The 12,841-nt window shown below is 44.0% G+C and overlaps 2 protein-coding genes across 8 annotated transcripts in view; both read left to right on the top strand.

Annotated features, from left to right (window-relative positions):
• Positions 1–2,543, top strand: part of LOC114050054 (protein S100-A1) — a 3,856-nt gene extending 1,313 nt beyond the window's left edge. Inside the window, exons 2-3 of the mRNA XM_027871599.1 lie at positions 1,415–1,568; positions 2,209–2,543. Of these exons, the coding sequence (XP_027727400.1) occupies positions 1,428–1,568; positions 2,209–2,352 (285 nt within the window). The 5' untranslated portion in view covers positions 1,415–1,427 and the 3' untranslated portion in view covers positions 2,353–2,543. The remainder of the gene's footprint in view (positions 1–1,414; positions 1,569–2,208) is intronic.
• Positions 2,544–3,958: 1,415 nt separating this feature from the next.
• LOC114049724 (chromatin target of PRMT1 protein) overlaps positions 3,959–12,841 on the top strand; it is a 10,429-nt gene continuing 1,546 nt past the window's right edge. The window contains exons 1-6 of one of the 7 annotated variants that reach the window (XM_027871099.1): positions 3,959–4,216; positions 5,266–5,347; positions 7,435–7,588; positions 8,224–8,307; positions 10,168–10,354; positions 11,102–11,239. In XM_027871099.1, coding sequence (XP_027726900.1) covers positions 5,283–5,347; positions 7,435–7,588; positions 8,224–8,307; positions 10,168–10,354; positions 11,102–11,239 — 628 coding nt within the window. In that variant the 5' untranslated portion in view covers positions 3,959–4,216; positions 5,266–5,282. Of the gene's footprint in view, positions 4,217–4,287; positions 4,307–5,265; positions 5,348–7,434; positions 7,589–8,223; positions 8,308–10,167; positions 10,355–11,101; positions 11,240–12,841 lie in introns of those variants that run through there. The other 6 variants (XM_027871100.1, XM_027871102.1, XM_027871101.1 and 3 more) reach the window with 6 other exon arrangements.

Raw genomic sequence — 12,841 nt, 5'->3', positions numbered from 1 at the left:
TTACTCCCAGAGCGAAAACCCCTTTCCAATGTCATACCCCATTATAACCTCACACATCATTTTCCTTCCTCCCTTCTAATTCCTTGCACCTTGACTCAGATGGAACCTCAGGCATACAATTCCCCTTCATTTCTGATCACCTCAACTACACTCCCATCTAGTCTTCCACTTCTCAAGTTCAAGCTGCTGGTGGGAAACAGGAGATTGTACTTGGGCCCTTTTAGTTTCCCCACCCCCACCACACCCTGGAGCCCAACTCTGGGGGATAAGAATCAAACATTCCTTTCTGCATTCCCACCATCCAGGTCTGATTAGAAAGAGCTGGTTCTCAAGACAGACTTCAGTCTGACCAATCCTAAAGCATAGAAGGTGGGGGTAGGGGGGAAAAGGAACTAATAGGAGGGAACATACTAGAGAAGTCAGAGGGATGTGAGTAGGGGGCTGAGAACCCCTGGGCAGAGGGAGAATTTAAGGGCATCAACTATAAGAAATTAGGAAAAAGCATGAGCATGACTCTGCATAAGTGGTCCTTCATCCCTAGCTCCCCTTTGTTCTCAGTTCGGAGAGGGCAGTGATAGTTACTGAAGAGACACCCTAGCCTGGGCAGGACACACTAGGCCTGTGATAAAAATAGGACAGGAGAAAGACTTGTCGGTTCCTAAGACCCACCCTCATTCCCAGGGCCAGCTGCCTCGTGAGTAAGATGTTCTTTTTGTCCATCTAGCAATGCATTCCTCTTGCTTCCTGGTGCTGCCCAGTGTTCCCTGTTTCTACCCCTCTCTCTAGTGTACCCAAAATACCCCTCCACTATGGAGCCCCCCAGCTCCTATCCTTCAAACTCCCCTCTATTTCCTTCCCTGTCCCTACCTCTAGCCCCCTGTTTCTTTCCTTCCAGTAACTCTCTAGCCTTGAGCCTTCAACCTCCACCCCTTTCTCTGAACTTTTACTTTAGTTTTTAAACCATCATGTGCTAGAAAGAAGTCAAGGAAATCTGGGTTCTAGCTGAAGCTCTGTACTAACCCAATATATGATCTCCTTGCTAGTCCTCAGTTTACTCATCTGTAAAATTAGGGAATTGGGATCCATCCCTAAGATCCCTTACAGACCTGAGGCCTATGATGCTTTAAAAAAAAAAAAAAGTAAGGGCTGAATTAATCAGTTCTTTTGGCTTCTGTTAACTAAGAATAATAAATGAGCATGTAAAATGTCAACTAAAAGGATAAATAATTAATAACATTGAATACGGTCCTAGAGGATACAATCCACATCATGAAGAATGGAGTCCAAATTATCTATATATGCATTACAATACAAGGGCTTTAGGAGCTCAGGGTTCTCTTATTTCCAGCAGCCCTGGGCGTCTCCTATCTGGACCTCATCCCTGTCTGGCCTGGTGGGGGGTGGTGGGAGGCAGGTGTGTTGCAGCCATGGGCTCGGAGCTGGAGACTGCCATGGAATCCCTCATCAACGTATTCCACGCCCATTCTGGCAAGGAAGGTGATAAGTATAAACTGAGCAAGAAGGAGCTGAAGGAACTACTGCAGGCTGAGCTTTCTGGCTTCCTGGATGTAAGTGTTTGGTGGCAGGGGGTGGGGAGAGTACCCTAGAGCTCTGGGCCTGGGAGCCAGCTACTGGACTCAGACTGAATGGGAAGCAGCTACCTTTCCCAGAGACCTCTACGTCTCCCTTCTGTCATGTTCCCAATCCCCATCCCAGGTCCTTCCTCTATTCCTTGAAGGCTTCCCAGAAACTCTCTTAATTAATTTAAATAAATTCAGCAAACACTTATTAAGGGCCGATTATATACCAAACACTGTGATATCCATTGGGAAACCTAAAGATGAATCCCATTGCCCACTTCTTAAGGAGTTCACCCTTAAGTCGGCTGAGGATTTCTTCGTTAATTACACGAAGAAAGATCCAAAGTAGTGAAGTTCCGGTCCAGCCCAATTTTCCCTTGTCAGCCTACTCACACCCCTCTCATCTTCCTCCCCATCTCCCCATCTCCCCATCCCTTGCCCCTCTAAATTTCAGTACATTTGCCTGGTTCTTTTTACTCTCAGTTTCTTCCGTGCCTGTCCTAGTCACCCTGCGTAGTCTGGCTCGAGTTCAGTCGTTAGCCCCTCCTCCCATTCCTTCCCAATTCTTCATGCCCCCTGAAGCCTTCCCAGCTCTCCATCACAGAAACCTCCGTCTATCTTATTCTAGACCCAGAAGGATGCAGATGCAGTGGACAAGGTGATGAAGGAGCTGGACGAGAACGGAGATGGTGAAGTTGACTTCCAGGAGTACGTGGTGCTGGTGGCTGCACTCACCGTGGCCTGCAACAACTTCTTCTGGGAGAACAGTTGAGCAAGCAGCCCAGCCCTGGCCAGCACCAATAACCCCCTTCCCCCCATTCCCGCCTTCACTTTCCACATTAGCCCTTCCTCTCCCCTCAGACTCCCCCAGTTCACTGTCCCAGACTTGGCCATAGCATTTGTGGTGTACTGCTCCACTATACATTAAAGACTCCTCTCCCAAAAGCTGTGGTGTCAGTCTCCTTTGGGATTTAGTGAAGGAGAGGTGCTAACTCTCCCTAAGGGCAATTATTAGAAGGGGTCATGACTCTCCTGAAAATTCCTGTTTCCAGGATGCTGTAGAAGTCTGGGGATTGGGTATTTTGGGTTCCAGACTGATGGAGGGTAGAGTTACATAGCACAATCTCAGCATGCCTCATTTTCTCCCTTTGAAAGGTGGAAAGGGGAGGAACCCTCTTTCCAAAAAAGTAATGAGATTCTAAGACAAGATAGGCATGGAAGGCTGATCAAGCCAACTGAGTCTCCCTCCACCTCACCGGGATGTAATCCAAGTCGAGGGGAGGTGTTAATGAGGTAAAGCTGTTATCTCTTTAAGAAGATGAAGAGGGGTAGATGTCCAAAAATTATTTAAGATAATAAGATCTAGAGTGAGACTTTTTAAATATTTTTAATTCAGGAGTTCTTTTTGTTAACTTTTTGTGTGTCAAGGCCACGTTTGGCAATCTGGTGCCAGGCACTTAATAAATGTTTATTGATTGACTGGTGAAGCTTATGGATCCGTTCCTCGGAATACTCTGAAGTGCATAAAATGCATAAGATTACAAAAGAAACCACTTATATTGAAATAGTTATCAAAACATTTTTAAAATCAAGTTATGGGGGCAGCTAAATGGCCAGTGGATAGTGCACCAGCCCTGGAGTCAGGAGGACCAGAGTTCAAATCTGGTCTCAGACCAGACACTTGACACTAACTGTGTGACCCTGGGCAAGTCACTTAACCCCATTGCCTAGCCAAAAAAAAAATGTAAAAAAAACCAAGTTATGAACCCCAGGTTAAGAGCCTACCTCCTCTAGTCCAACTATCATTTCATAGATGAGGAAACTGAGTCTCAGTGAAAGGAGTGCCTAATTAGTCAAGACTTGAAAGCATATAACAACTACTACACCTTTTGGATTAAACCTCAGTTTGGTACTGGTTACAGTATAAAATCTCCTGTTACAGCCTGGAAGTGCACAAGTTAAAGGACAAGTAACAACTAACTGAAAAGTTGGGATTAGCGGGGGTTCAGTGGCGGAGGGGCAGGCAGGGAATGACGCAGAGTTCAGGTCCCAGGTTTACTGCTGCCCACCTGTTCTCACCCTGGGTCAAAGAGGTTTAGGGATGCACCGGGAGCAAGTGCCTGCTAGAGCCAAGGATGTCAGGGTTTGATGAGCACACGTCCTCCAGCATGCAGTATAAACGCCCACTAGGAATAAGGTTTGTAAACGCTGGGTCTACAAAAGCACCAATTAGTCACTCAACGGACCTCATCCCCGGCAGGGAACGTGTTAGCAACTACGCCGGGGGGCGGGGCCCACAGGGCCCCACCCCCTTGGGGCGAGCGCCAGCCTCACGTCAACGTCAACGCGCCGGCGCCATTTTGGCCAGCGCCGTTCGACTCTGAGCGCGGCGGCCATTTTGTTCGGGTCGCCAAGCGGGAGTTGGTTGCGGCAGCGGGCGGGAGGGCGGACTAATAGAAGAACGGACTCGAGGACCCAACAGCTAACCCGTCACGCAAGCGACTAACTACCCTCCATCTCAGCCCAGCACCTCCGCCCGTCCCAGACAAGCCCAGCGCGGCCGGTCTCCGGCCCCACAACCGCAACCGCAGTGGCAGCGGCGGCCCCCGGCGGAGCGCTGGCGTCCGTGTCCTTTGGTGCGTGCGCGCGTGCGCGGCCGAGTCTAGGGCCAGAGGTGGGGGATGGTGAAGAAAAGCATTTGGGGGGGGGAACGTGAAGAGGAAGGGGTAAGGTGGGGAGAAGAGAGGGAACGATTAAAGTGGGGGAGGGGAGCGACTGCGGGGTGGGGGGCGCCTATCACGTGACTGGGATGCGCTGCGGGGGCAGAGCGAGGGGCGGGGGCGGCGAGGCGAGCTCGTGAGGGAGAACGACAGGGGGCGAGCGAGGGAGGAGAGCGTTTGAGGGGGACCCCGGGCCCCGAGAGGCGGAGGCTGGGGAGAAGGGAGGAGCGAGGAGCGGCCGAGGAATGACGGGGGTTGGGGCGAGGAGACCAAGAGAAAGGGACTGCGGGGGCAGGGGTCGGAGGAGGGACTGTGATGGAGAAGGGAAAGGGGAGATGATAGGTTTGGGTCGTCAACTTTGAGAGAAAAGTAGGGGCAGGGTGGATGCTTCAGTACACAGTGGTGGATTCCCAAGTGTTGGTTGAATTTGAGTAGGTGGTTGGTTTGGGGGTACCAGGGCTCCATGGGGGCGAAAGGAGATCAGAACGGTTCTGAGCAAGACCAGGATGGAAGCGTTAGGATGCAGTTATGTAAAGGGCACCCTGGGAAACCGCCAAGAGGCAAGGCATTTTCGCAACTATCATACTCCCTCTCTCAGAAAAGTCTATTCAGTACCCATCTTAGTCATAATCGGTATCTAGCCTGCCTTCAGACCAGCTAAAAGCCAGATGATGAGGCATTTGCTTAAAAGCGTCACCATTATTGGATTCTCCTGGAGGGGGGGGTTGAGGCAGCAGATAGGCCTCACTTGGTAATTTTATGTTTGGAGGGCCACTTTATATTCTGTGGCTTTGCTGGGAGCCCCTGGTTTGTATCATGCACTCTCCTTCTTTAAAATGACCACTGATTTTTAGTTAGCGAGATCATAATATCTCTCCTAACTGCTGTTTGTGCCTGTCCCTCATAAGGATGAAAGATAATGTCATCTTTATTGTTTTGTTTAATCTGCCTGTTATCCTTTACAGATTCCCGGGATTTGAAGATGGCTGCACAGTCAGCTCCGAAAGTTGTGCTAAAAAGCACCACCAAGATGTCTCTAAATGAGCGGTGAGGCAGCCAACAGAAACTTCAACTCCTACATAAGAAAACTTTACTTAAATTGGCCCCGGGGTCCAATATACTAAAACCATCTTGATTTCTGCCCAGTTTTTAAGTTAAAGCTAACTTAAATATCAACAGAAGGCTAAAGACCTCTGTTCTTAAGTTGCTGCATATTGTGGTACGCAAAGCAAATTGGGCAATGTTTCAAAACCCGTTATCAGTAGCTGTTTACGTTAAAGTATTTGAACCGTTAATCTGGTGGGATGTGTTTTAACTTAAAACACTTCACACCGTCCCTTTTTCTTCATGTTTTTTACATTGATATAGGGGATGCTGCAGCACGGTAGCATGTTACCCTGGCTGTAGGAGGCTTGCTGCCCAGTCCAAGGCCGACAGGATTGTGGTCCGGCCTGTAAGAGGCAGGTAGCAGGCCAAAACTCCGCCCAAAGGCCCTTGAATGCTATTCTTGGTCCTTGTAAGAGGCACCCTCTTTGCTTCATCTCTGCATCTTTCAGTATTGCTTTGGGCTTTGTTATAACTTCTTTTTTTGTTAAATGTTCTTCTCTGTTCCATTGAGCTTTCATAAATGAGACTCATTGGAGCGTCATCACATTCTTCATCTAAGTTGTTGTGCTAATGCATAACTTTTTCAAGAAGACTCACTTGGGGAAGGGATGTCATTTAAGTACAGGAAAGTAAAATTGTTAAAATGTAAAACCATAAAGATTTCTGTGTTAAAATTTTTAATGTGGTTCCTTTAATTAAATGGAAGGCAAATTACAGTGTAAGATATAGCAAACTAGTAGGGTATTTTTTTAAACTGTTATTAAACTTAATATTCACAGTGAGAGGCAAGCATTATGTAGTAGATAGAGAACAGACTTTGGGATTGAAAAGATCCAAATTCAGATATTGCTTCTGACATTCTGGTTCCATAACCCTGGACAAGTAATTTAATGTCTGTGCCCTGGGCAACTCTCTTATGACTTTAAGGCAGAAGTAAACCTGCTTTGTTAGAGGGTATCTCCTTACTGATAGCTCTCTATACCAATGGAATCATTAAGTCCAGGCCAGGAAAAAAAAAAATGTTCAACATGAAGGCCCATCTGGGTGTGGGTAGATAGAAAGGCCATCTCAGAGTCAGGAAAGCCTGAGTTCAAGTTGCCACTGGCTGTATGACCTTAGGTCACTTAAACTCCCAGGATTCCCAAACAACTGTGTGAGAAGTGTTTGTATAGGGGGCCTGACTTTAAAAAGTCAGACCTCATTCGAATCTTGCTTCAGAAGCTTAGTAATTGTGTGACCTTGAGCCTATCCTATCTGGGCCCCAGTTCCTCTTCTGTAAAATGAGGCAGTTGAAATAGATTGGCCTCTGAGATCTCCATGATCCTGAGTTTCAGAGTAAGTGCCATTCTCTATTGGTAAAGGGGCTTTACCCACTGGGTTTCCTATACTGATGAAATCACAGGTGCAGGGGCTCTCCCCTGAAAACATTTTCACCATGTACCCTAGATTCTGTTTTAGTCCATGGCATGTGGTGAGATTATAAAATCTTACAACTGTTCTTTACATGTAACTAGATTGACAGAGACAATGGGAAAACTTGATACACTCTTCTGTTGATATGGAGGCATCACTTCCATGGACTTTGGAGGGTGCAGTAATTGTTTCCCATTCACCTGTAAGGTGCACCTCAGACCAGTTCCCTCTAAAATTACTTGTCTGATTTACCGCACCCCAGGGTATTTGTTTTGTCCTCTTTTGATTCTTTGTAACATCTTCTGTTTCCTGTCATCACCATATCTGCTTATTGCGTGTTTTTCATTCCTTCCACTTTTCTAAAAGCAGTAACCTAAGCCCTTGTTATCACTTTTGAATGAATGTACTGCACTTACCTGCATTTCTAAGTTTCTGATTCTTGCACGTTTGTGGAAACAGAGGAGTCCTTGACCCACATCAGCCTTGATCTAAGCGTACCACTTTACATAAAGTTCGTGGGATCTGGAGCTCCTGGTCTAGAGAGCCATGAAAATGCCAATAAATGTTTTGTAATAAAGCTTTTATTTAAACACCCATTTTGTTCGACCTTGAAGCTTTACTAATATGCTGAAGAACAAACAGCCGATGCCAGTGAATATTCGGGCTACGATGCAGCAGCAACAGCAGCTAGCCAGTGCCAGAAACAGAAGACTGGCCCAGCAGATGGAGAATAGACCCTCTGTCCAGGCAGCATTGAAACTTAAGCAGGTGAGAGAGTAGGTCATAACTCTCCAGAGGCAGCTGGTGATGCCTGTCAGGCAGCCCTACTGATGGCTGTGCAGGATATGGTGGATTATTACAAGGTGGCTCAGGGTAAGAGCTAAGGATTTTCTGGAGGGAAAAAGGAGTTCAGAGCATTTTATTATGGTTGATGAGTACAAATAAGTAACCTGCTGCCTTTCTCTTTGGGGAGTTGCACTTTAGTGTGGCCTGGATCATGTTATAGGTACTAGTGTGTCTGTACCTTTTCTAGGACTCCCTCAAGAAACCTACTAATTAAATTTCTTGGCATCTCATACCTCCCCTTTATTTTCTCATTGTTAAGGAGGTAATTGTTAAAGAATTTAAAAGCTAGGAAAATAAGCTTTTTCTCTCTTCCCCCATCTAGGAATTCTGAATAGTCTTAATTTATTTTTATTGACAATGCTAAGTAACTTCGGGGGAAAAGTGATTTTAGAACTAGTGAAGGAAGCCACTCCCCAGAATACCTGGTATATCTCGGAAGAAAACAATTCTGAATATATGATTAGAGAAAATTATGGTTTTCAACCCAAATTTCCAATAAGGCACAATCCATATTTGCACCTAGGTCTGAAGTAAACCCTGCTCTTTATTATTCATAGACTGTGTATGCAAGTCCGGAGAGTGGCTGTGGAAGGATATGTCCAAGCTGTGGCTGGCAGTCTGGAGGCCGGTGCCATGCAACTGTAAGGACTTTAAATGGGAGCACTGCATGGCTGTGCTTAGATCTAGTTAAACATAACACACTCTGAACCACTGGGCTCACTGGCCAAAAATAAACAAAGCTTTCAGCTTCAGCTACCACAGAGTGGATAAAATATTTCATCATTAAAAAAAAAATTATGGTAGGTACCCTCAGCCTCTTCAAAGAGTTCAAAATGAGGATAGGTTCCTGGAGAAAAGATTCTCTAGGTCTTTCTAAAGAATGGTTATGAGTGAAGTCTGTATGGAAAATTTGCCTCCAGAAAATTAAAGAGTGTTAATTGATGCATTGTCACTATAAATGTTTAGGGACAATTAGTGATAGCAGGGAAAAACTAGGGCTTCTGCTGTGAGAAAAACAGCCCTGTGTGACTGTTAATGTGGCTTGTGGAATGGAATCCTGACCTCACACCTGTGGTGTGTCTTTCTAAAGAAAAGGAACAGTGTAGACAGACCTTTACAGTCATGGCTCATCTTATAGTATACAGTGCATCAGAGCCTGCTTCATTGGTTAGAAATAGAATTTATATTCACATTTGATTTTGTCACACTGGGAAATTTGTATAACAGTCAGCCTGTTAAAATACAGATTGAGAGGTTCATCACCAGCATATTTTCTAATGACTAGGAGCTTAAAAGTGACTACTATTGATTGTAACTTAAAGCAAGGGTTTGTGTGTGTTGGTATTAGTGATTTTACAGAATGAAAAGACATTTACCAGGCTTCTGGTTTTACTGAAAGCTACACTTGATCTCATTTGTGAGGGGACATTTTTCTCTCTTGAGAATTGCTACTTTTTGCAGTCCAGTGGGTTCCCCTTGCAAGGAGGGCTCTGTGGAATCTTCACACCTAGTATAGACTGAGTTGTTCTGAAAGGTAGTCAGTAATTGTATTGACTTAAAGATGGAAACATTTAAGGTTAGTTGTTTGTTTTGTACTAAAAATGATTAATAATAATGGTACCTATTGGGAAAATAGATGTGGAGTCATGAGTTTATGAAATTTAAGGTTCAAGAGCTTATAACTTCATGTTTATTCATCAAATCCTAAGATAAAGGAGGAGACATCTGCAGATGTAACCCTGAGAGTGAATCGAAGGACCACAATTCAAGCAGGAAAATCAGATTAGGTCTTAACTATCCACAACTCAGATAAATGTGTCATTTAAATTTTGACAAAAGATGAATGAAGATTATAATTCTCAGATCAGAATTCCCAGTTTTGGAAGATAGAATGGTTGGTTTATGTAGTGTTTTGTCGGTATGATTAGTCATGTCAGCAAGGTGCGGTGGAAAATGTGTTGGATTTTAACCCAGATGACGTGCATTCAAAATCTAGCTCTCTATTTAACTGTGAGACCTGAAGATATTCAACTCTTAGGGTCTCAGTTTCTTTATCTGTGAAATGCAGGAATTGGACCAAGTGACCTCTAAGGTCCCAGTTTTGAATCTATGATCCTATGATTTACTTGAGGATTCCTTTACAACATTCACAAAGTTAATCAAAAGTGGAAAAACAACCAGCAAAATCCAGGATTTGAAGATAGAACTTAAAAGTCTGAAGAAATTTTGGGGTGTGGTGACGGAATTCAGAGCATATTCAGGTAGTTTGTAGTGCTTTCCCAATTCACGACCAAACTCAAGCTTCTTAGAGTATTCTGGGCAAAACTCAGCTTCTTTCTCCTCCTGAGGCAAGTATTAGCTTTTTCAGGATGGCTATCCTTAGGGTACTCACTGCAGGGCTCTCCCTTGCAAGGCATTCCACCTGCTTCTCTGTGCACTATGAATCTCCATCCCCTCTGGACTGTTTCCTGATCTTAACCTCTTCAAAACTTTCCTTTCAGAAGAGCTTAAAACAGCGTCTAGGTAAAAGTAACATCCAGGCACGGTTAGGCCGCCCCACTGGCCCCCTGGCCAGGGGAGCAGTTGGAGGACGGGGTTTGCCCATGGGCCAGAGAGGCCTGCCACGAGGAGGACTTCGTGGAGGACGTGCTACAAGAGCCCTGCTAAGAGGAGGGATGTCTCTTCGAGGTCAGTCATTAAAATCCATTATGCCATGCCGCTCTTCCTCTTTCCTTTATGTTACTTAAAGTCATATAACTTTTTAAGTCTTACTCCAAAGCTTATGTTTTAAGATCACTTGTTTTTAATCATATGCAGTGTTCTTTAGTAGAGTCATATCTTTTCTGATAATACAGACTGTGGTGAAAGACTTTGATTTGCATGTGATATGAGTCTTCCCTGTGCCATTTTAATGTAACTTGCCACCCTCCTCATTCACTAAAAAATAGTTCATGTTTACTTAAACCTGTGAGGTATATAAAGTTCAGTTGGGCCAGAATTCATTAGATAGGCCAGCTTCTTCTGTGTGTACTGTGTGGTGTACTTTGGTATACCATGTTTAGAGAACTTTTAAAATCAATATTGATGAACATAGTACAGTTTTGCACTTAATCAGATGCTTGCAGATTCTTTGTGTATGAGTTGTCCCTAACAGGATTGTAAGCTCCTTGAGGGTAAGGATAGTCAACTATTTTATTTTAATTCACCAGAATGTTAGGGGCACGTAGGAGGAGCTCAATATATACTTGTTGAAATTACCACATGAAGAGCAAATTTTTAGTTAAACACTTATCCTCCCAGTGTAGACTTGCCCTGGCCAACCTGGGAAGTGTCCAAATTATTCCCATTTAAACCTCACCACCTTTCCCTGGTTGGGATTTAAACTTTATATATTTTGGATTTACCTGCATGTGCGTTGTGTCTCCCCTCTCCAAGGTCAAAACCTGCTCCGAGGTGGACGAGGCGTAGCTCCCCGAATGGGATTAAGAAGAGGTGGTGTCCGAGGTCGTGGAGGCCCTGGGAGAGGGGGCCTAGGGCGAGGAGCAATGGGCCGTGGAGGAATCGGTGGTAGAGGTTAGTCAGCTACCATCTTCAGAGAGTGGTTCTCCCTAAAAAACTTAGGCACACATCTTCTTGTGCAGCTTTGTCATCAGCAGGGTTCAGAAGGAGGAGGGGGAATCTTGTAACCAAATTCATAAACTGGAAGCTGTGCCATTGTGTAGAGGTTTCTCTGAGGATTTTTCCAAAGGTTGATTAGGCATATAAAACAGTTATTAAATATAAATTCCATCAACCTGAATTGCTAGTAGTTTCTTTTCAGGTTCTCATTACAGTTGACCCAGATAAGAAGTATTAAATTCAACCAATATTTATTGAGCTCCTACTATGTGCAATTCAGGTATGTGCAGGATTGGGCAGGTGGTGGTGATGAGCAGTATCAAGAACCTTTGGGCCACTAGGCAGCAATATCTGGAACTTAAACCTTAGTTCTGAAATCACTAGATATCAAGATAGAATTGGAACCTGTGGGGAACCCTGATACTGAAGTCCTTTATTGGCCAAAGTATTCAGATGTGATGGTTTGGCATGTGTAGGAATGAAGTTAGTATTTTACTGCTGATTCCTAGCTTTTGATCAGATTTTGAAATTATTTATTCCAACTTACCTGTGCAACCTTTAGTGTTTACCTAATGACCTTTTGACCCAGAGAAAGTGCCAGAAGTGGTAAGAGCTTTAAACTTTCCAGGCCAAGGGAAAAAATTCCCAATGTATGAACTACTGTTGGCATAACTTAGGCCTGTGGTACCTTGAGGTCAATGTTTAGGTCTTCTATAAAAGACCCACGGCTTTTAGAAAATAAAATTTAATGCCTTGGGTTGTCTATGTTTTCATTGTGTACCATCTGGTTTGTTGAGTAAATGCTAAGCTAAATTTGGATTGCAGGATGAAATTGCATATTGCCAAACCATTTTAGAACTGATTCCCAAGATTCCCAAGATTCCCAGGGGTTAAGACTGAAGTGTAGTGGCTATTTTGAGTGAATTGGAACTTTCTTAGTGAACACTAAATAAATGATTAATTGCTTATTGGCATAAGTATGACTAATCCTTACAGTGGGATGTGTTGACAGCTGGGGTTACTTATTGGTTCCTTTCCGATCTCCCCACACAGTTCCTGTGTCAAACTACACACAGGACAATAGAGAAATGGCTTCTGAGAACACCAGGCCTCATGGAGGTATTCTATAATATATATTGCCAAACTGAAGAATGGTCTGGTTTAGATGTGCCAAAAGAAAAATGAAGTGCAATACAGATTGTTTATTCAGAGGTGGTAGTGATGAATTTACAAAGCATCTCAAGGCTGTTTCATGTCTTTTCAAATCCATTTGTTTAATATCTTTCTACTAGGTCATGAGATGTCAACAGGTTTCTAGTTTTAATTAAAGTACCAATCATGGAAAAGAGGGGTAGGGCAATGAAAATGTAAAATTCAGTAAAAAAAAAAAAAATTCTTCAACCATGAAGTAATGGATAGAATCATGCTGAAGAAAGTGTTTTGACAACTTTATCCAGTGCATCTTTTCCTTATTGTTTCAAAAGATTGACTATGTACTCTTCCTAAGTTGCTTACTGCCTAGAGTGTTCATTTTGATCAGAATAATTTTTTTTAAAA

The sequence above is a fragment of the Vombatus ursinus genome, unplaced genomic scaffold (genome assembly GCF_900497805.2).
Source record: "Vombatus ursinus unplaced genomic scaffold, bare-nosed wombat genome assembly UNPS02014798.1, whole genome shotgun sequence".
Taxonomy (NCBI): domain Eukaryota; kingdom Metazoa; phylum Chordata; class Mammalia; order Diprotodontia; family Vombatidae; genus Vombatus; species Vombatus ursinus.
Note: the sequence above shows the minus strand (reverse complement) of the source record. Positions and strands in the feature narration are given on the sequence as shown.